The sequence below is a fragment of the Emydura macquarii genome, unplaced genomic scaffold (assembly GCF_026122565.2).
Source record: "Emydura macquarii macquarii isolate MOO-44397 ecotype Brisbane River unplaced genomic scaffold, CSIRO-AGI_Emac_v2 contig_1876, whole genome shotgun sequence".
NCBI lineage: Eukaryota > Metazoa > Chordata > Testudines > Chelidae > Emydura > Emydura macquarii.
Genome location: NW_027132013.1, coordinates 27,399,720 through 27,423,839, shown reverse-complemented (window position 1 = coordinate 27,423,839; position 24,120 = coordinate 27,399,720). Strand labels below are relative to the sequence as shown.

Sequence of the window (24,120 nt, the reverse complement as noted above, 5' to 3'; positions counted from 1 at the left end):
AAAATGGATTGAAATAACAGAATAAAGCACTCTTGTTCCAGAATAAGACATCCACACATTGAGTTAATCAGAAATAGCTATTCCAGAATAACCCCATGTTCATACAAGCCCATACCAATTCAGTGAAAGTTGTCTTTTGCAAACTCCTCTCTTGTACAGCTTTCTTGTTAGGTGGCAGGATTGAACCTGAAGTGTTTGTTTAATCATATCTGAAAGTACTGAAAAGTAATTACAGCTATGCCTGAAAAGATTTGGCTTTCTGGGTTCTTTCTAAAATAAGTTGAAGTGGGCATTTAAAGATGGAATGATGCAAACACTATTAAAAAGAGGTTTACTACAGCAAATAGTGAAACCCAGGTATTAAAACCAGGGAGATTGTATGTTGGTGGGCAAAAATCCACAAAACTATGTTATTTAATTTAGGTTAAGAATCTTATTTTTATTTTATCAACATGTTGTATACTTTAAGAATAGATATATGGCCTTTCTTTAAACTCTGGATTTTGTAATATAGATTTTAGTGCAACTAGTAAGCACTTCTGTTATAATAATTTATACTAAGTCAAGAGATATTTAAAATATCTTCTGCCAATTTATATGTAGATGCCAAAAATTAAAACACATAAACACTAGCTGAGCATTGGTTTTTTAAATTTATTTTGTATATTGACGCTGTTGTCTTTTCAACTGAATTTTATATATAAACACATGTTGTCTGACAGTATATTGCAAGTGAACTTGCACAAAGAGCTCAAAGTTTATTTTTTGTTTTCTGTCAATGATATTACGTTATTTTATTAGTACAGGTAGAAAATATAGAGGGACAAAGAGTCTTTTGCACCAAGACCCATTCAACGCATGGGAGCTAGTTATTGCTGCTCTAGCTCATCTCTAAGGGGGCATTCTAACTTACAACAGCTGGCTCTGGTTCCTAAAGGACAATTGTGAATTCCAATTGTGAATTGTTGTAGCAGAACAAAGGTCCACTACACCTCTGATGCTGGGTTGGAAATGGTGGTTGTCATAGGAATCTTGGCTTCACCAGCGTTACACCAGCTGAGAATTCCTTTCAACTGGCACAATGATCAACCTGGCAGCTACTGAAAGACTCTGCCTCCTTTTTGCCGCTCAGGCAGCAAAGAGGCAGGAGTGAGGGCAGAGAGTCTGGCCCAGTGCTTGATCTAGAGCTTCCTCAATACAAACAAGAGGGAACTGCTGGCAGGGTGTTCTCTGTGAGAGGTCCTCATTTCTAGAACTTGCTCCCTTCATGTTGGTCTGTCAGAGCATTGATTTAACCTTCTGAGTAATCTGCAACGTCCATCTTGTTTCCGGCTTTGTGAAGGCTGTTGAGGTGGGTGTGGATTGAGGTGGATATATATGTGGGCAGTCCTTTGTCTATGTTTTATGTTGTAATTATAACTAGTAGCAGGGGTGTCAAGGAGCACTGGATGGGCACCTATAGCTATGTTTAGAAAATTGAATTAATAAAAATAAATACATCTGAAACAGTTTCTGCTTTTAATATCTGCAGCCTTTAGATATCTTTGAATTTCATTGGTGCAGTGAAATTAGCTGCTCATTATATTATATATATATTATAATTATATATGTTTGAAGTATATGACAATAACCTCTTTTGAACTTTGCCCAAATAGATAATGCATTTTATTGCTAACTTAACATTTTTCTTATATGTTCCTATATTTGAGAGAAATGTCTGACATTCTTGTAGAAAATGACACAAAACAACATTTATTTTCTTATTTTTGTGAAAGAAAATAATGATGAGGAAGTAATGTAGAGTAAAGAAAATAAAGTCATCTCAGGTGTTCCATTCTTAGGACCATCTGTTCTGATTTGTCTCCTAGTATATATTGTTACTTAGATTGCAGCATTACTTCTCCTTTAGTGAATAGATTGAAACAACAATTACTTGCAGCTGTATGAGAAAATAGGGACTTTCTAAATGCTGTTCTTTATATAGAAATACTGGATGTTGGTGCTTAATTCTGAGCTGACTCAATTATTTCAAGTGGAAAAGTTTAAAAAAATCATGGAATATGTCAACATTCTGTGGGCACAAATATTTCATTACTAGAATATTTTTTGTCTTTGGCTAAAATAATTAAATACATTCAGTAGGATTCTATTTATATGAATTCAATGAGGGATGTGAAATTTCTTCAGAAAAGAGAGGCAGCTTTTCATGTAAATAAAAAAGATATCTGGAAAACCCCTGCTATCTGAATGTAGATTAGAAGGTTTCTATTCTCATGCAATGAAGATGCTTCATGGCTGGAGACAGATGAGATGGGTGGGCTGTGGCCACCAGAGAGAAGAGGACCAGAAGGAATTTCACACAGCTAGAAGTTTCCAGTCGATACCAGGTCTTCAACCTGGAAACTGTGGAAGATACCTTTCAAGATCTAACTGGTCCAAGGGAATGGAGAGATTTATGGGACACACCTATGGATGGCAGCTAGGCCCAACTAGGTAAGAAAAGCAAGCTTGCCAACAAAGAGCACTCCAGTAATCCAAGGAAGACCAATTATCCTTGTTGGGGATTCAGTACTCAGAAGAATCAAAAGAACATTCTACCAGGAACAAGCAGACAACAGAACGGTGTTCTGTCTTGCCAGAGCGAAGATACAAGATGTCACTCTAAGATTGGATAGGCTTCTGAAGTCAGTGGGCAAGGACTGATGATGGTTCTATTATTAACTAATAATACTGCATAGTGGGTTATCTTGCAGATATTAGATAACTTCAGGGAGCTCAGAAGCATGTGATCTTTTCTGTCTTGCATGCAAAGGAAGACAGACAGCACAAGATTCTGCAAGTGGACCACTGGCTAGGTAGGTGGTGTAGGGTGGAAGGTTTTGGTATTGTGGAACGTTGCTCTCTACCTTCTGTGGGGAGAGGAGGCTGTATAGTTTGGATGGTCTCCACGTCATTAAAAGGGGAATCAATCTCCTCAGGACAGGCTGGCTGAGGTAGTTAAGAGGGCGTTAAACTTAACAGCAAAAGGAAAGGAGAAAAAGAGGGAAGATATGAGCACTCATTTAGCAGAGGCTGGAACCTTCTGATCCACAGCAAAATCTCTGATGCTTTATCTCACAGAGTGACTGATAGCAATACCAGACTGTGATCCTCTACATGGGCCAACCATTAGAGGGGGATGAGACACACATTTTGCTAGTCAATTTCACAGATATTTGCTGACAGCAGCGGAATGGTGAGACTTGGGAATTTTGGATTCCATTCTGGGCTCCTGGAGGAGTGTTCTCTATCAGACACAGACCCTTCTATCTCTGTTCCCCAGAAGTTTAACTTCTTTTGCCCTTGCCTTTTCTCATCAATCTCCTCATCCTAAACCCCTCCACATCATCCATTGTCCAGCTCCTCATCCCAATTTTAATCTTCTTGCCCAATTAGGATCAGTCTACCCCTCTGAGCTCTTCATTCAAGTCCTAGTCTTCCCCTAACCCCAGCTTCTAACTGCTCCCCCATTCCATTTCCCTCCTAGCTTCCTTGTCCAGTCTCCTTGCTGTTATGGGAAATATTTTCAAAGAGTTGCATGCCAATTTTGGACATACGACTCTTGTTACAGTTATTGTGAGATATGCAAACAAAATTCTAAATGGTCTTTTGAAAAAACAGCTTCTTTTTATTACAGTTCTGTAGCAAAGATCCTTTATTTCTTACCAAGCATCTACCATGGCAGTTCAGTGATTTTGGGGGGTTGTTCATCCTTATTTTTGAGAAAAAAATATGGAAGACATGGATTTGGGTTGTGGCATGTTGCAACCTGAAGTAACCAAGTAAATGTTCTGGTGTCTATTTTTCCCCACTAGTTCAAGCTAATCAGGTAAAACTGGTGTTATTAAATACAGCCTCTGCACAGATTTGAATGTATTATATACCTTTAGACTGTGGTTCTCTATTCTGGACTGTATGTACTGTATCACAAGAGATATGCCAAATGCTCAGATGGAGTATCCACAGCAACATTAATCAAGATTATTATACAGAAGTTTCATTTGGATCCTAAGGGTGTTGGAAAATTGGTGGATTGAGGAGAAGCAATGATAGGTGCTGAACATGCATATATTGATTCAGTATGATCACTGACTCACTGATCAGTAACTCCAGTCATCATTCCATTAAAATGGATTTTGTACGTATTTTTGCTTGCTGCTGCACCACAGGAACCTCACTTTAAGGGAGGGGTAGTGGAAGGACAAATACCATACTGTTTAGGAATGGATGACAACCATAACTCCATGTTGAAATGTTTTTTGTGTTAGTGTTACTTTGTTGTTGTGTATGTTTTAGTGTAAGTGGAGAGAATGATCACTGCCGTGAGCATATGAACAGAACCTAAATGTTTGATTTTTTTTTTAAATTAATTAGGTTTCTGCCCACGAAAGCTTATGCCCAAATACATTTGTTAATCTTTAAGGTGCCACAGGACTCTCACTGTAATATATTGACATACTCTGTATACAAGCTAAATATACACAGCAGGTTGAATGTTTAAAAACAATAAATAAAATAATTACAATTCTGCCTCTATTTTATCAATAAGTTAAAATTGTCCAGTGATAAGCATAGTTTGTGTCAAACCTCAATTTTATTCTAAACCTGTGTATTGGACATTTTAGTCTTTATGTTAGTTTGATTTTGAGTCTCTCAGGGGCACACATGTTGGAGAACTGATACACGAATATATTGAGGAAAGATGTTGAAAATATTTTTGTATTTTCATTGTATATCTTACTCTTTTTCTTTCTCAACTTTTGGTAGAAATATATGTCCACCTCTGTTGTTGATCTGACACTCTTTGACCTATTGCATAGTAGACTATTAAACTGGATTGCTTTTCGTTTTGTTTTTTAACTGAAAAAACAGCAACAATCTGTACTGAAGAATTTGAAGGATTCAGGGAAGAACAAATTAGGGAGGAAATGATGGGAGAGGGTTGTGGCAAAAAGACAGAAGGGTAAGATGGCTGTAAATATGCTGCCCGTCTCCTGCTGGGAAATACAATATGTTCTAGGGGGAAAAAATCTTGTACATGAAATTTGCTGAACAAGCATTTTGTACCATTTAACAAGCTGTGTGGCTCATGATACAAAACTAACTATAGGACTGTCATTAACTGCCAAATGATCTGTCTTAAATATAGTAGCCAGCCATGTTGTGTAGTTAGAGATTTTCACAGAAATTATCTGAAAAGAATAGTCACAATTCAAAGAGTAGCCATCTGATAGAAAGATGAAGACATTCTATTTTTCTATTCCCAATATACTGGTGATGTCCTTTTATTTCCAAGGTGAAAAACCTTTTGTCCTTCCCAGATTAAACTCTTATTTTTTTTGTAGTGTCATTCACTGTATTATTACTTAGGCTTGGTCTACACTTAGCTACTTATCTTAGCTACTTATCTTATCTTATCTTATCTTAGCTACTTATCTTAGCTACTTATATGGCTCTCATTACCGTAGTATCTCACAATCTTTAAGGTAGTTAAATTCAAAAGACCCCTGTGAGTAAGGGAAGTGCTATTATTCCCATTTTACATATAGGGAACTGAGGTACAGAGATGCTGTGATTTTGCCTGGGCCACATAGGAAGTCTCTGACAGAGCAAGAATTGAACCCAGGTGTCTCAGGTCCCAGGTTAGAATCGTCCTAATTCTCCGAGGTTTGCTTTAATGCTACTTGCCACCAGATGGAGGAATGATGTTTACTATCTTTTTTGATTTATTAAATATGCGGTTGTTAGTTTAAATGTTGGGAGGTGGAAGAGAGGGGGATTCTTGTTCTCATGGGCTTGATTGAAGCAATTGTCCAGCAATAATCCAGGAAACAATAACATTTGATTAAAAGTGCCCATTGTGATTACATTCCTTCATGAGGAAGGAAATACAGTTTTACTTTTGCAACTCTGATTACTTTGGACCAGTTTTACCTTCATAGGTGACACTTCCCTTGCAGTCAATGGTCCAAGCAAAGACTGTAGATTGTGCCCCAAATGTAGCTAATGACTTGTGTGTGGGAGAGGACACAACAGTGTACATTAGTAAAGGTAAATTCAGTTAAATATAGTATTTCCTGTTGACACTAAAGAAATGCTTCAAGAAGTTCTAACTTCATGTACCTTTTGTTCATCAGAGTTGTGAACAAATTATTTTCATGTTTTTCCCTTTCTACTTTCTATGCATCCTGAGCTCTAGAGTAAAAGTCTTTATAGCCAACCTTAGCCAACCATTGCAATAGATAATTGCCTTTCCTAAGTATAGGGAAAAGTGTGTTATTTAAGTAATTGATAAGTATAGGGAAAAACTGGCTTTTTAAAAAAAATTGTTATAATAGAACATACTGTGGAAATATCTTGGGGTGGGAGAGGGGAACCTTGGCACTCTCTTGGCTGTTGCTCCAATATGATTACCCTGTAATATTGGTATTTCCAGAGGAGTATGTAGAAAATTAGTCTCGGAAAATCACCTGAACCTAATGTAGTGGCTTTCTTCTCAACATATCCATGCAGTCAACAAAGCTGAAAAATTTAGGTATTATCCTAGACTTGCTTCCTCCTCTAGTGAGCTTGGCCCAAAGTTGTCTCTTAAATTCAGACATGTTGGTAAAGGACTCAGATTCTTTTCTTGTCAGTTCAGATAAGTAAACTTTAGCTTGGATGGAATTATCCCAGGGTACATAACTTACAATCAGGACACATTCAAAGTTGTCCATTTTACCTACTGCTAGACAGAACCCTGCTTTCCTTTCTCTTCTCTCTTGCTCTGCTCACTTAAACTATTAGCAAATTACTCTTCATTTCCTATTCCAAACACAAATTCTAAAACTGTAGCTGAGATAATGAAAATGACAAAAATAAACTCCCAAAACAATTCAGCACCATAAAAATTTGATGCATTGCAACTTTTGCCTAACCTGGTCCCTGATTAGAATGCAGTTCTATGATTAAAGTGCTCAGGTTCTAATTCTGTGTGTGAAAATATGGATACATGACTGTCTTTAAAAAGTTGGACAAGGTGCATGAGGTAATATCTTAAGAAGAACTCTGTAAAGCTTGAAAGCTCATATTTTTCACCAATAGAAGTTGGTTCAGTAAAAGATATTACCTCACACACTTTGTCTCTCTCTATCCTAGGATTCACACAGCTACAACAGCACTGCAAACTTTAAACAGAAGCAAAATCCCAGACTTGTAATATAGCTCATATGTCATTGCGCCAAACCTTAAAGGTATTTTATATTTTCTCACTAGTCCTTGTGTTTCTTGACAGGATGATGAAGTAGTACTTCAATGTGTTGCCAACATTCAGAAAGAACAACGAAAGTTCTGCCTGGCAGCTGAGGGACTTGGAAATCGTCTGTGCTTTTTGGAACCAACTTCAGAAGCTAAAGTAAGAATTACTTCAATAAATGCTCTCAGCTGGGGTAATTGATGAATGCTAATCTACCAAATGGAATGAATAAATTTAACTGTACACTCTTTAATATATGGTATATAAATGTAAAATATCAAGGGAATATTTTTCTAGTTCACTGAGATTTGCTAAATTTGTATATTGGCAAGTCAGCTTTGCTGCCAACTGCCTTTTTAATGGCAACAGGGACTGCATAGCTGAAGCATCATCTATTATTTTAAGAATATGCTGCTTAATATAAAACTATTTTTTATTCTTTTCACTCTTTCTTGGTTTGTGGGTTTTTTGGGGTTTTTTTTTTTTTTTGGTAACTTTATTGTTGGATGCTTAGAAAAGATCTCAGTCTTCAGTTCTCTCCCATATAGTCAGGAAGTAAAATTTTGAGACCGTACAAACCATGCTGTATTTTGTTAGCTGTTATTCACCACTTTCAAATCTGTTACTGTAATGATACTGAAATTTATGATGTATTTTGAAATTCACCTTTTAGAATTGTTTACTAATCAAAGTTTAATAATGAACTTCTTCCTACTATGACTCCAGTCTCTACAGTCCTAATATACTGGACTGGCACTGCCAGAAACACCATCTCCTCTTAGTGATTGCTGTTACGTGCTTCCTGTAAGGCTGACTCAGTAAATCAGAAGCCCAGCAGACAAACACTAGCCTCTAGAAGAAAATTATACAGTTTTAAAGATGGTGGATGAAAAAACAGACAATAGGGAAAGAATATGAGGAAAGGCAAAAGAGACTGGGACATGGGAGAGCTAATGAGCAGAGGTTGGGGGCGGTGTAGAAGACATAGTGACAGAAAATAGAAAAGATGGATTAAACAGAAGGGAGTTAAGGGAAACAAGATAATGTAGAGGACTCCCTCTTCTTGTCCTTTGCATCTTTTTTTCTTCCAGCATGCTGCACTTCATTTCTCTTCTCTTCCTTCTCCTTCCCATTTTCTTCTTGTCTTTTTGCTTTTAGAATGGTATCTGTCTGCATCTTCCCTAATGAAATATTTTCAGGTGTACATTTTTTTTTTCAACCCAGGGATTATGAACACATTAAGCACACAGTGGATCAGTGTGAAAGGTCCTGGCCTACCTCCAAGGGGAAAAGTCACACTGTTGTTTCATTTGTATTTCTTTGCATTCCAGCAGTTGAATCCCAATACTTTTCCTTGTGCGTAGTATTACAGATCTCTAATAGTTTTCCCAATGCTTCAGTTAAAATAGCTAGTCTACTTTAACAATAGGCTTCTTTCAGAATTTCATGCTACTATGGAGTTCTGCCTGACTCTGCGGTGGCTTACTCTCTATCAGCCTCTTGTATTTTTGTATCTATTAAATTGGCAGTTCAAAACACAGCATAATACGTCTAACGTCAGTGACCCATTCAATCTTTGTAAGATTTGAGGACATCCATGGGTCCTGGATTCATCCTGACCTTGGGAAAGAAGGAATGGAATCTGTAACTGCACAGGGCCCAGTGAAATTACTGCAATTTTAGGGTCCTAACCTAAACTGTAGTCTAACATCTTTACATGGTGGTTGTTCTTATTTTCTATTTGGTTTACCTCCAAGACCATTTGTACAATGACATCACCATTAAATATGATCAAAAAGTTTGTCTTAACACTTCACAGGGACACCATCTTTACAAAGAGATCCTAAAGATGATTTATTGATAGATGGAAATAGAGGTCAGTACATACTTTTAAACAGACCAGTGATAGCAGCTACATTTTTTAACACACCATTCTCTTCTTTTTTAAAGAAAGGAACATGGTTCTTGTGTTTGTGAAATATGCCAAATTACCATCAGTGGGAACTGAAATCCTCAGCTTTAACCACCTTTTTTTATATTTGCATTTAAAAAAAGGGGGGGGGGATTTCATTTCATAGTCCTTATTTTCTAAATAATACATCAATTTCTAAAGTTTCTAAAGTATACCATCTCCATATATCTGACCTGCTTTGAACAATTGCTGGTGTGACAAAGTTAGGCTGGATGGCTGCAAGAGAGTGGTCGTATTGGTTTCCAGAATGAGAGCAGGTGTGAACCCGCCCACAGTTAAAGGCCACTCCCCCAGCCTAAGGGGAGGAGCTACTGAGCCTAAGACTCAAATTATTATGGGGGACAACAAAAGAAAGAGCAGAAACAGGTGGAAGGGTCAAAAATAGGGAACCTGAAAGGGAACACTGAGCAGAGAACCGAAACAGTGCTCGTTGCTCCTAAAAAGGGGGCTAGAGAGCCAGCGAATGCGGCCCAGAGGAACTATGCCCAAATATGTGAATGAAGGGAGGAACAGAAATAGATAGGTCCCGCAGTCGCAGAACCTCCACCCCCTAGGCAACATCCTTTCCCTGGTTTTATAGATGGCCACTTTGGCCAGTGACAGGAGGAGGTTGACGAGTAGGTCTCCTGACTTTGTGGGGCCATAGATAGGATGTGTATTAATTAGAAGTTGTGGGGAAAAGTGCAGCCAGAACCATAAAAGAAGGTTCAGGAGGATTCAGAAGAGGGGCTGCAACCTGGCGTACTCAAGGTAAATATGCACCAGGGTCTCCCTCACACTACAGAAGGACAGGTATCAGGGATGGGGGTGAATATGCCCATGCTCATGCCTTTGTGAAAGAGCCACCAACTGATATCCCCGACAGTCCGTGGGACCAAGGTGGAAGACGGGCTGACCCACCGGGATTCTTCACCTTCAACAGGTGGCAAAAGGTCCCACCACATAGTGTCAGGGCGGGACACAAGGGTGAGGAAATGAAGAGTGTGGAGCATAAGTGTGTATGGATGTGCCCTTGGCGGGGTTTGGAAAATAACCAGCTGTAAGTCTTGCCATCGAATGGCCTGAAGCATGGGTGGGAGGGAGCTTGCTAGCCACCCAGCCCCGACCGTCAGGCCAGAGCTCTTAACCCAGATGGAGGAGGCCACCAAGTAGACAGCCTGGCAGGCCTCCACCCCACCAGGTCACCTGGGTCATGGACCATAAGGAGCACATCATCGGTGTACTCTTACAGCACCACTCGCAACTCTGGCTCATGGAGCACCAACCCCATCAGCCTCTTGTAGAGGAGACAGAGGAAGGGATTGATGGCTGGAGTGTACAGCTGGCATGACAGCAGAGAGTCTTGATGCACCCCTTGCCCAAAGCTGACCGGTTCATTCAGGAAGCAGTTGAACCTCACCAAACACTCTGCGGAGGCATACAGCACCTGGAGAAAACTCACAAACTGGGACCCAAAGCCAAACATCCTCAGAGTGCCCAGGAGATACCTGTGGTCCATCTTGTCGAATGCCTTCTCCCGATCCAGGGACAGGAGGGCAAATGACATACTATCCCTCTACTTGAGCTCAAGGAGGTCCTGGACCAAATAGAGGTTGTCAATGATGGTATGGCCCTGGGACGGTATAGGTCTGGTCAAGATGGACCACATCCACCAGCACAGACCCCAGCCACAGTGAGATAGCCTTTGCTATGATTTTGTAGTCCATTCTAAAGAGAGAGACTGGACACCAGTTCCTAAGGTTGTGGAGGTCCCCCTTCTTTGGGAACAAGGTGAGCATAGCTCGCCTGCACGACAAAGGGAGCTGCCCTCTTCCCAAGGACTCAGCCCAGATAATGGCAAGGTCTGGGCCGAGGATGTCCCAGAACACGTGGTAGAACTCCATGGTCAGCCTTTCCATGACCAGAGATTTATTAGTGGACATGCGATGGAGGGCTTCCAAGAACTTGGCCAGAGTGAGAGGCAACTCCAGCCGGTCCTGGTCACCTGCACTGACCATCAGGAGTTCATCCCAGAAGATCGTGCAAGCCTATGTCTGATCTGGGGAGAAGACCCTGGTCCTCCCATGTATCTCCACCTGCTCTGTGACGGGGGGTGCCATCTTCCACCAAAAGGCAAGTAACATGCTTTTTGGGCCTCCTCCCTCTTTTTCTCCAGGGCATAGAAGAAGTGGGAGCAGCGATCCATCTCCTGAAGGAGATGGATGCAGGATTGAACAAAGCTGCCCCAAGCCCGAAGGTCTTCGAGGCTGTGTAGGCCACAGCATCTTGCCTTCTGGTCCCTTTGCCCTCTTTCAGAATATCCCTCACAGCCCAGATGAGATGGAAGGCCCCTACTGCTGGAGAGCGAGCTGCACTCTGATCCTGGCCCCACAAGTGTCCAGCAGAAAAGTGAACAGCTCAGATCACAGCACATCGGGGGCTGGGGTCAGAGACTCCTGCTCATCTTCTGGCTGGGTTCCCGAAATAGCCCTGCAGCTGGCAGAGATGGTTAAACAGAGGACAAACCCTCAGCGCAGTGCCCGTGCTGCAGGTGCCATGCTGCCCAGCTCTATCCCCAGAACAAGGGGCAGTGGTGGAGGGAGAACAGCAGCCCTGGGTGGATTGGGGAACACGAATATCACCTCCTGGGAGTTGTCAGTTGTAAAGAGGAATGAAACAACCCTGCGGGTGACAGCCATATGGGAAGAGGAGGGGGTGAGGGTGGCATTAAGGGCAGGAGTGGGATCAGGATCAGGGGTGGACATAGAAACAGGGGCAGGAGCGGGGCTGGGATCAGGGGCCCCAGCTGCCAACCCACGGGGGTGCAGCACCACTCGACCAGACACAGGGATCAGGGGGATGGGAAGGGGGCCCTTGAAGGGTGCCCAGACTCAGACACCATGTCAGAGCCGTCGAGACCGGCTGCCCCGCTGCAAAGTTGTGTACACCCAATGACCCGGGTCCTGGCCGCTTGACACCAGCCATCACCTCAGTGGGCTTGGCAGCTGCGTGCATCTGTAGCTGCGGTGCCATCTGAATGGGCAGGTGGAAGGGACCAGGAGCAATCCAGACATGTGGGTGGGGGACATAGGCTTGGAGAAGGTGAGAGAAAGGAAGAGGATTTTCAGAGGGTCTCTTCTCCCTCTGTAGTGAGAGGGAGGTGCTGAATCTGTGCCTTTCACTTACTTCCCCTTCCGCCCTCCAAGGTGATAGCAGAGGGCTGGCCAATGGAGTAGGCAGGGGGTAGGGCAGTGACTTCAGGGGTTGAGGAGGCAAGAGTAGGGAAATGGGGGGATGGGAAACCTCCTCCTGGGGTGAAGTAGGACCTCTCCACTGTGGCCCCACCCTAGTATGTGCAGGGGTGTCAGGGTCTGCCCACTCATCTGGGCAAGATGGGGGACCACCCCCAGGGCCCAAGCGAAGATGGAGGCAGGCAAAGGAGGAGAAGGGGCGGCAATGGGGACCAGGCAGCCAGGGGCATCAATGGTGACAGGGCCCATGCCCTACAGGGCCTTTGTTGGTCCCAAGCACCCCTCTGTGCCAGGCCAGGGGGCATTCCCTCTGGATGTGCCCCATCACCCAGCAGAGGAAACACCAGCATCCCAAAAGAATAGTATATCCAATAGTGGGCCTCCTGATGGGGCACCAGAAAGGACCCCTCAAGAGCCTCCCCATCATGCACCGCCAGCGGCAGCTGGAGTCGCACCTGCCAGTGGAATGAAAGGATGTGACAGAGGGTGGGGTCCTTACAGTCCAATGGGAGAGGGCTAATAACGGAGCTAAGCTTCCTAAGGTGGAGAGGAAGGGCAGAAGGACAGCATTAGGTAGGAAGGGTGGGATAGATGTGAAGACCACCAGTACTCCCAGGTCCTCCAGAGGCTCCAGTGGGACGTAAATGTCTCCCATCACAAGGGCCTTCTCCACTGCCTCCTGGGTGGTGGCCTCCAATGCCAGGAAGAATATGGCCTTCCTGTACATCTTGGAGGGGTTGCAACTACCTGGGCATATGCCCTGCAGGTGAAGAGATAAGAACCCCCACAGCTGGTGGAGGGAACAGCAGGGGACAGGGGAGAGGGGCACTGTAGAGAGAGCAGCCCCCACCCCAGGGGGTTTCACCTTCTGGGTGGGACTCTTGCCCATATTTTTCCCCTGGCCCTTTCTGCCAGTTGAGGGGGCTCCCCTGAGAGTGGAGGCAACAGGAGCAATGGCAGTGATGGAGTCCTCACCTGTGCCCGTTGCTGCTGGTGCCCCACTGGGGGCAGTGGCAATAGACCTGGCAGCGACTGTTGAAGTGGTAGCGCCAGGGTGAGTGGGGGAGGAAGCTGAGAGGGGACGACAAGGTTACCCAGGGAATCCCTCCTTTAGTCTCCCCAGCCATCTGGGAACAGGGGCAGGAGCCAAGTACCAAGGGGAGGGGCCAGGGAGGGAGAAAGGTGGAATGGCTAACCACTTCTCCCGGCTAGACTGCAGGCTGGGGAAGAGGGCACCAACAAGGAAGGGTCGCCGGGGCCTTTCGTAGGGTGGGGACACCGGCTTCTCTGACTGCACTGGGTAAGGGGGGATTATAACAACATCAGGGGATGCAGTGAACCAGGGGAAACAACAAAAGGACAAAAAAAGGAGCGGTAGGGGGCTCACAGGCACTGAGGGAGCATGGGCAGGGGCAAACATCGAAGAGGAGGGAAAGGAAAGGGGTGGATTGACAACAGCCCTGGGGTGGGGCAGGAAAAGGCTTGCAGATTCCCAGGTACTAGGGAGGGGCAGGCAAGCTAACAAAAACTCCTAGGGGACCCAGGCAGAAAAAGGGGGGGGAAAACAAGGTGGGCAGGAAGGGGTGGGCGGGGCAGGCAGGCAGCCAGGGGAAAGGGCACAAACTGCTGCAGGGAGGCCAGTGGGCAAAGCAGAGGGTGGGGAGGGTCCTCCAGCCAAACACAGCTGGGGAAGGGAGGGCAAGTCCGAGGGAGGGGGAAGGCACGTGCATCTGGGTAGCAGAGTCCCTGCTTGCTCCTGCAACAGTTCCAAGTGGAAAGCTGAGCAAGCAGCTGATTCGAGGGGTGAGGCCTAGACTCAGATGGTAGTTGGGGATGGTGGAGGGGAGGCAGTGGTGGTGGCGGGGGGGAGTAGATGGACTAATGGGAGGACCTAATGCTGCTCTCCCCAGCAACAGTAACTACTACCACCACCACCACAGGAGCAAGGATGAAAAAATCTCAGTCCTCTCCATAGTGTCCTGCAGTAGTCCTGCATGCCCCCTGTGACAATGGTCCTTCTCTTCCTCTTCAAAGGCAGCAGCAACCAGCCAGGAGAGACACCACAGATGGCAATAGCAGTGGTGTGGTCACTTGCTCCCCCCTAGAATGTAGGCCAGCAGGACCCCTCAAACAGCAGCAGCAGGGCCTGCAAGATAGCAAGGGGAGGAGCGGGGTCTGGCTCAGATAGAAAGCTGTGGCCAACACAGCTATGCTAGGCCAGCACGCTGGTCCCAGCACTTGTACACCTGTGAGTGTAGACAGCTATGTTAAGGCCTTTATCATTCTAGCGCTTTTTCCTATGAGCTGAGAAGGGCTTACCTCAGATCAGTTAGGGACACCTGAGTCCAATTAAGGACTGCCTGAGACCCCTCCTCTTGTGAGAGAGGGGGAGGAGAGACAAGCTGCTGCAAGGCTTGTAACCAGCAGGAAGATAGCTTTTGTTGTTTCTTCTGTAGGAAGGAGAGTAGCCTGAGTTCCTGCTTAGGGAAAGGACTGACAACCCTGGGACAACAAACAAGCAAACCCTGGATATGAACACGTTTTAAAGATGTTTGTTTTAGCTTTGGTAAACTCAGACCCAGATGTGAACTTTGTGTCTTAGTCCCATCTCTTCTACTTTGTGATCAGTGTGGTCTTGACTGGCTGGCTGTGACTCTTTCACTAAGAGAAAGCTTTCCTAAAATTTATTCAAATTAATCTCCCTTGTGGGATTTCCATCAATGATACTCTTGGTGCTGCATGCAAAACTTACCACAGTGTTGATGAGACTGAAGAAATGTGTCCTGCACTTTTCACTCAGGTACGGGTTCCTTTGAAGGTTTTTCTGGTGGTTTTGTCCTATGTCCTGTTAAAATTGTTGTGTGTTTGACTGGCCCAGGACTGGCCCAAGTCTGTATTCTGCTTTAGAGATGGCCATTACTTGATGGTTACATATGTGCTCAGCTGTACAATGTTTGTAACATATTTTGAGTTCTCAGAATAAAAAAAAGCTAAATATTGCTAAATGCAATGCAAAATCTGCCCCTTTTTTTCCTGTTATTTAATCTTCCTTCCCCATCTAACTACTGCCATTCCCCTCCCTCCCTGATCTGGATCCCTCCTTGATCTGGATTCAGTCAGTTTTTTTGGGTAAAAAAAATAACACTTCAATCTCAAACTCATTTGAACATCTTCAGTTCAGTAGGTAATCATGGTATATTAACACCTCATTCAGAAAAACAATGTGTATCCGGTGTGCTGAGTGTTGGATAAGAGAATTATTTGCACAGCTTGGAAGATCTGATTGGAAATATTGTTAGAATTTAATATTCAAGTCTCATACAAAATATAACTGTCTGGGTAGCTTTGTTCATGGTTTATTCATATTACTTTGCTATAGGTTTCCTGCACCAAACCTGCCATACAGTACATCTTGGTTTTGTATGAAAATTTCCTCTTTCTAGACTGGTCTTTTACTAGGATCCCATATATAAAGTATATTTCTGAATTTACTGATAAATACCCAAGAAACTCTCATGGATTTTGGAAAGAGATTCCTTTCCAATCTAATTTTCTTTCCGACATACTTAGACACTGTCTGTGTAGTCTATCTGTTTTGTTACCATAGTTTGCTTATTATAAATTGCTTTCCCACTATGTCTTTTTAAATGGTCTTTCAAAAAAAGGCATGTATTTTCAAGTTCAGAGGCACCATTTGAGATTTCCCAACATTGCTGCTGCCTAGAGGTGTCGTCTGTCCAGTCCTATATTCCCATTTCATTCCCAATAGCCAAAAGAAGTGGGCAAATAATTTGTCCTGTAGCTACTTCACAAATTCATAAAAGTATGTAGTTGTAATTGCATCCAAGATATGAATCTGTTTACTTAGCCCATAATCCAAAAATCCCTCTATATTTTGATTAAATTAAAAAGCATACATAGCTAAAGTTTAAAAAAATGCTAATCTTGGCATTTGTTCTCCCTTTGATGTGCTGATTCCTTTTTTAATATTAATAGGAGTTGCATGTATGCTGTCACTGGGTTCACACAGCAAGTGGTGCCTCCTCCTGGACATCCTGGGGATTAGCTCAGCCAGGTGCTACATGCTCCTCTGGCAGCATCTCTTCCATTGTTCTCTCATCTTGCAGCCCCCTCTCATTCTGGGAATTTCAGCTCTCTCTTCATGACTTAGCCCTCTGGCCCGGTCACCACATTCCCCTTCCAGATGCATAACAAAGTCTTTCTGGGACAAACAGACCCAGTCTGCCTGGCCTATGCCATATTCCCCAGTGGCTGATAGGGGAACCCAGGCCCATCCTCTACTTGGGTCCCAGCTCAGGGGCCCTCCAGTTAGCAGTCAGGGCCTGTATTGCTATTCCTTGTTGCTATTCCCCTGAGCCTCTTCCTACCTTCCTGGCTTCTGCCCTCTTTGGATTTGTCAGCCTCCCAACTCCTTTCCTCCCAGGGAGTAACTGTGGACTACCCACTATAATCCCAACATATCCCCTCCTTCCAGGGAGTGACTGCAGCCTGCCTTCCTGCAGCCCCCTTCTGTTGTCAGCTTCCAGGTTTATAGGCCCTGCCTATCCCTATCCAGCTGAATCTTGTGTTTAATTAATCAATCCCTACTCCCTGATGCAGCCTGGGCAGTTAATTGGGCCTACTTTACCTCTCAGGGTTCGTGTCGGGAGTACATCTCATCACAGGTGCTTTGAAGGGAGATTGGACCCTTTAATTGCTTATGCTGAAAGTAGAGAAGTTCCCATGGAATGCTGTTGTGATCATATAATAGCAACAGTTGGCTATACAGTACTAAGACCTGTATCTTCAGCTGCCATTTCTCCTTCCAGCATTTTTTATATTCTTATTTAGTCTTCCAGAGAAAGAGATGACAGTGTTTAATGTGAGGCTAAGATCCTGTGCATTTCTTCTTCAAGAGATGGTCCTTAAGGCTGTTCACTGGGTTTAATTTTTCACTAGCGGGGTCTGTGACCTGAACTTCCTCCTGCTTCAAACTGAAGGCATAAAGAACTATGAATTCTGTTTCAGCCAAGGCTTACCTACTCAGGATAGATTTATTGTAATGAGGGACCTCATTGCCCAACTCCAGCTGAGCCCCCAGATGACTGTTCAATCCTGTCTAGTCCTGCTAGGCCTAGGCATTCTAGGCTTCCTACACCTACATGACATTCTTCATGAGGCTCCATGTTCCATGCCTTCAGGCATGGTTGAGGATGGTCTATGGTCCAAGTGGAGACACCCTGGATAAATAAGTCTCAATTCCTCAGAATGTCATAACATCACACATTTGGGAAACCAAAGAGACTGTGTGCATTGAGGTTCCCTTTTGTTCCCTCACCACCACAAAAAAACTAGTTATGGAGATCTCCCTACTGGGCTGGGGAGTACAACTGGATGAACATGTGGCTCAAGGCTCGTGGACTCAACAGGAATCCAAACTATATGTCAGTTTCCTTGCACTTTGAGCAGTCCATGAAGCTTGCAGGAAGTTTTAGTCTTCATCCGTGCTCTGTGTTCAAGTCATGTTTGATGAATATGGTATATTATGTAAACAAACAGTGAGAAGTGCCACTCTGCTTCAAGTAGATAAGCTTTGGCCCCAGATCACCCTCTTGGCAGTACACCTTCCAGGAGTAATGAACACTTTAGCAGACAGCCTCAGCAGACATTTCCACAAGGATCATGAGTGGGACCTCCACAACACAGTGGTATAGGACGTTCCCCATCCATGGGGCTTCCCATCCTCAGACTTCTTTGCATCCCAGGCAAATAAGAAGTGTCCAGCCTACTGCTTCTGAGCCATTTAGGAACACAGTTCCAGAGGGGATGCTTTCCTGGTGCAGTGGTCAGAGCCACTAATTCATACTTCCCCCTTCTGCTCCTACCTTGCATACTGAGGAAGGTCAAACAGGACAAAACAATGATCTTGTTCGCACCTTGTTGGTGGCTGAGACAATTTTGCATGCATACACTTCTGAACCTACTGACTCAAAATGCAGGCAGGACCAACCATCCCAATCTGGCATCCCTCCATCTCACAGCCTGGTTTTTGGATGGACAACAAAGATAAGGAGATGTCCAATCCATCTTCCACAACAGCAGGAAAACCTTTACAAGAAAATGTTATGCTGCCAAATGGAAGTGGTTTTCCCTTTGGTGCCAGTGTCATTACATATATCTGCAGAATGCTGTGATTTTGGACTTTCTCTATGTCTAAAGACATAGGGTCTAGCCATTAGCTCACTGTGTGTATGCCTAGCAGCAACTAACACCTTCCGCCCTTCAGTGGAGAACTGCTCAGTCTTCACCCACCCTACAAGTGTGAGGTTCTTAAGGGGTACCACAAGAACCTTTCCTCTGGTATCAAGACCTACCTCTGCCAGTATTTATGAATCTCCATTTGAGGCCCTTACAATGGATCTGCCTTACAGTGCGGATTTCCCATATATAAGGATAAGGTGTCTTTGATATTGTATCCAAGTTTCAGGATTTCAGTATTTACATTTATTGCAATAAAATCTAAGGTATAGTAATGTAAAATTGATTGCCAAACTCTCGTATGTGTTCTTGTTCATGGAGAACAGAGGCAGCCAATGTAAGTGCAGAGAAAATTGCTAATTTAAACATTTATCTTACTGGCTTCTGACCAGTCTTGTATTTTGTTTTTAAACCAACCTACACTAAGCAAGGATTCCTCTTTATTTATATAGCTATTTATGGTAATTTTGTAGCTGTTACATTTTTACCAATTTTTACCAATTTTTTTGTGCTGAGATCTTTATCTTATAAAGAAAATGCTAAGCTTGAATATCATAATACATAATAATCTCTGAGATAGAGTACACATGATAAACCATTACTATTTTAATTTTGTTTTATGAAATCAGGATAAATATGAAGTTGCATATGTAACTTGTAGTTTCTGGTAATTTAGCTGGATATAGAGGAATTGTCATAATGTTCAGATCACTAAAGGAGTCATTTAGCCAGAAAGTATGTTGACAGGAGATGAGTTCTTTAGTTTATTTTGGTTTACTATGGGGCATTTTGAAGTGATGAATGGGAATGTAATTTTTTGGTCTTTGGTAACTGAGCTAATGGGAGACGGGTTGATGCCCATTAGAGAAGTGCTAATCACTTATTGTTTACATTCACAAGGGTTTTCTATACTGCAGAATATAAAAACATCTGCTGTGCTTCTGCATGCCAATAATTTTTGACAACAGAACTGTTAGCTGATTATTTAAATTGATTACAGCTATATTCATGTTTTTCCCTTTTAAACCAAATTATTTTACAACATAATATACACTGTTTAAAACAAAATGCACTTACTTAATATTTGAAGGTTAGTTTAATATTGGCCTTAGGCAAAAAAAATGAATGATTGTATTTGTGGGTTTTTTTTGTTTTATGTTTTTTTTGGGTTTTTTTTTAAACTATTTATTGATAAACATTAAGTTTTCACAGTGATCTACAAAATACATGAGAGTCAACATCTCTGCCCAAGGAGTTTAAAAACTAATTCAATAATAATAAACTGGAGAACATTTTATATGCAGAAAGGAATGGGGAATACTATATTTCACTACTAAAACTTTTGAATCCATTATTTATGTTTATTTCAGTGTTTTTCCTTTTTGGTTTGAAATATGCTCTGGGCACACTTACAGATATACAAATTCAAAAAGGAAGGATAATTAGTCCAACTGAATTTAATCATGTGCATAATAAACAAGCATTTTGCTGAAGACTGTGGGCAAGAGATGGAGAGGCTGACCTAGAGGCATCCTCCATAGCTGAAGCAGCATTATTACATCTGCATATAAAAGACCTGGAAAACCAATCCTGAATAGGGATAATGGGCAAAGTCTGACTTTTGCTTTATGCACCTGATGGTGCAGGATGAATGATGATGACTCTTTCTAGTGTATAAACTCTTTTTATTTCAAGGATGCACTGTATATACTTTTTTCTTGTCCAATAGAAAATGAAATAGGATTAATTGATTTCGGATTTTTTCCTCTATCATCATGCTGTAAACATATGCATTAGTTAGGTTTAAGTTGTTTTTTCATCATCCCACTTTGGATTGGTTTTCTGTTACGTATGTAGGATAAAATATCCATCATTTTTTGGTGTTACTGTGAAAGGAATACATCAGATTGCCTCTACACACTTCCTTATATATTTAATGGTAATCACATCTATATTTACAATTTTACACAAACTGTTAAAATAACTATTAAGTCAAGCACTCAACATTTAAAAAATGCCTATGTAACCTTAATTCAGCCCCTTTGTGCATATACGTTATGATACACTCTTTAATTATATGACCACATGCTATTATGCATCTCCTTATACTAATGAAGATAAGTATTTGTCAGAATATATTTTGAGGGGTCACATTATCCCTGGGCCTCATGTAGATATGAAGGAGCATATGGAATTTAACACAAAGAACTGTGCTTTAAGCACAGGTACATTACCAAAAAAATTGGGGCTCCCCATGAAAATTTCAACTGCTTTGCAGTAGGTTTTAGAAGCTGAAAAAGGTTTAGATTAAGGTACTGGTTGTGGAGATTAGAGACTCAGTACACTGTGGTTGGAGTGAATGCATGACTGGTTAGTTCCTGTTTTCCTTTCTCTCTCACCCTTAGTGGCCATTCTAAAGATTCACAACTAACACCACATCCCCCTTTCTGAAATGGAATGGTGATAAAACCTTTATCTTAATTTTACATGAAACAATAAAGTATAGCAGGAATAAAATATCAACATAAAACAAAAATAAACAGCCCTATGAAGGGCTGGGTAGATTGCCCAAACTTTCAGATTTGTGTCAGAGATTTATTTTGCCCTTTTAAGGCATTTGGCCGCTAGTACTCTGATTTCCTTGAATTCTTAAGATCTTATGTAATCATCCAGGAATGCAGGAGTCTTTCTTGCTGGATATCTCCTTACAGCAAGAGGGTCTGGAGAGCACACTTGTGGCAGAGGGATGTTGTTTACAGGTTCCATTTCAGGGTAGCAATCTGGGTGTACTGGAGGTCTACCTGATGATGCAACAAGGTGACACTGGTTCCGATGGATGATTGCTGCTGGCATCCTAACAAAATAGGTTCAAAGTGTCCTGGCACATCCTTGCACCATTTCCTTTTCTTTTTACCCAAATGTGATCTGGTAGATTCAGTATGCCCAAGGATTTGACTCTGTGGCACCTCTCAAATTTCTTCTTCTGATGGGGTTTGTATTGATCTTCCTTTTTCTGTAATCTTGGGAAGTCTGGCCAACAAGGGCCTAGTTGGGAAAGGAAGGTTATGATAATGGACTTCAACTTCCTTCTCATCAACAGTTTTGCAGGGCTGAATCCATTTGCTGGAGGTATTGACTGGTGTGCCAAGAGAACAAGATGAGAATCTGAGGATTTAGAAAGAAGTTGTTTTGTTTTCTTTACTACATGTTCTGCTTCACCATTACTATAAGGGAACTGTGGGCTGGATATGACATGAATGAAACTAGGTATCTGCAAACCTCGTGAAGGTGTCAGAGGAAAATTGAGAACCATTCTTACAGATATCTTGCTCCAGAATCCCAAAACAGGCAAAACATGGGTTTTATCCTCTCCACAACTGCATTTGATGTGGTGCTGGGTGGCTTAACAACTTCAATGAATCTTGAGAAATAATCACGCATCAAAAGAGAGATTGTGTTATTGAGATAGAAAAGATCAGTCCCGACTTTCTGCCGTGGCCTGTCTGGTACAGCACATGATAGTAACAGTTCCAATGGATTGGTTTCATGTGAGCACTAATATCACATTTCTCAAGTCTCTACTGTAGTTGTTTGCTTAGCTCAGGTCACCAAATTGTCTGTTTAGCTCCTTTCCTGCATTTTGCAATGCCTTGGTGTCCCTCCATGCAGTCTGTCAAGGATTTCCTGCTACATTAGGGATAATTAGTCTGGATTTTTTCAACAATAAACCTTACTTTATGGGAAGATAGCCAGAAACCACCCTGTGTGATTTCATAGGGGTTTCTGAATGTGTGTTGTGCAGCCTTCTTTGCAGTGATTCATGACTTGACTCAGGAATCCATCTGCTTCTTGCAGATGTTTTTCTGTGATTAGTAAATCAGTACGTACTTCATCTATGAAATTTTCCACGAGCTGCTCCTTCTACTCACACTCTTGCTATGGTGTGTATGGGATTGGGGCCCTGGAGAGCCTATCAACTGTGGAGGAATGCTTAGGTCTTGCTTCATTTTTGTGAATGCCTGATTCTGTTTAGTTCAAGGAATTTTGTGGACTAAGGAGATTTCATAATGGCTTTGACTCCTCTGCCAAGGAAGGTAGAAATTTTCCTAGGTGTGTTACTATGTCCATGAATCAACATACGGTATTTCACTGATACACGGAGGCTCCATCTGGGTAAACACTTGCACTTTCTCTGGATCTTTGTTAGTGATCTGCTCCGTTAGTAATCTGGCCTAGAAACTTGATTCTGTCTTTGAGAATTTACAGCTGTCAAGTGTTAGGCCTGCTTTCTCACATCCTTCCAGGATTGCAAAGAGACATTTGATGTGTTGAGTTTGAGTTAATCTGTGGACAAGGATGTCATCCATTTGTCAGAAAGTCCCTTCCAGACCCTTCAGGGGTTCTAACATTTTCATCTGGAAGTTCTCAGGAGCAGAAGATATGCCACATAGAAATTTATTGAATCAAAATCTTCCCAGAAAGTGTCTGCCAAAACCCAGACTGGGCATCCAATTTTGAGAAGACTTTTGCTCGACTAAGTTGTCAAAGGGTGTGCCCAACATATGGGAGCATGTATAGCTCTCTACAAGCCTTCTCATTAAGCTCTACACAGATCCAAACCTTGTCATTTAGTGTTGGGACCACAACCATGCCTTCACACCATTCGGTTGGGGTGTCTATTCTGGAAGTGACACCCATCTCCTCAATGAGGTTGACCTCTGCTTTACCCTGGGTGATAAAGAAAGGGAACGTCTCCTAGATAGTGTTGAAGCAAGTGGATTTGCTTTTGGTATAAGTTTAATGTGATATTCTTCCTTTAATTTCCCCAGTCTGTGGAATAATTTTGGGACTTCTTTGTGATCTCAGGCTGTAGATCCATGATGACTGGTTCTTTCCTTATAACCATGCTTATGACTGTGATTGCAGGAAAGTTAAGTAGAGCAGTGCATAACCCAGCATTGACCTTTTGGGATGTCTTCGCAGAGTTTTAGAGTGACTGACATTTTCCTTTCACATCTAATGGGGACTTTCAAAAAAGAATTGAAAGGCCCAGGACTCTTGAAGTACTGGTGCTTTCATCTTCCTATAAAGTAATTCTGGAATGACTGCTACTTCAAAACAGACACAGGTATTGATGTATTTTTTTACACTTTCCCAAGGTGATTGTAGTTATTCATGGTGGTTCCAAGGTCCTTGTTCGCAGTGTCTTTTAGGTCTTCATTTGAAAGACAACTGCCACTGTGCATTTAGACTGCAGCATAATGTCATCATCTTAGACACTTCCTGCATGTGTTGTGCCTTGCTGGACAAAGCCATTTACTGTGAGGTGGTTTGCCAGGCCATGGGAATTCTTTCATGTTCTGTTGTATTCCTGTTCTTTACTCCAT

The 24,120-nt window shown here is 42.5% G+C and overlaps 1 protein-coding gene across 3 annotated transcripts in view; it reads left to right on the top strand.

Moving 5' to 3' along the window:
* The window catches only part of RYR3 (ryanodine receptor 3), a 477,864-nt gene that overhangs the window by 73,026 nt on the left and 380,718 nt on the right, over nt 1-24,120 (top strand). For 2 of the 3 annotated variants that reach the window (XM_067558027.1, XM_067558029.1), the window contains one exon: nt 7,313-7,432. In XM_067558027.1, coding sequence (XP_067414128.1) covers nt 7,313-7,432 — 120 coding nt within the window. Of the gene's footprint in view, nt 1-7,312; nt 7,433-14,974; nt 15,276-24,120 lie in introns of those variants that run through there. The other variant, XM_067558028.1, reaches the window with a different exon arrangement.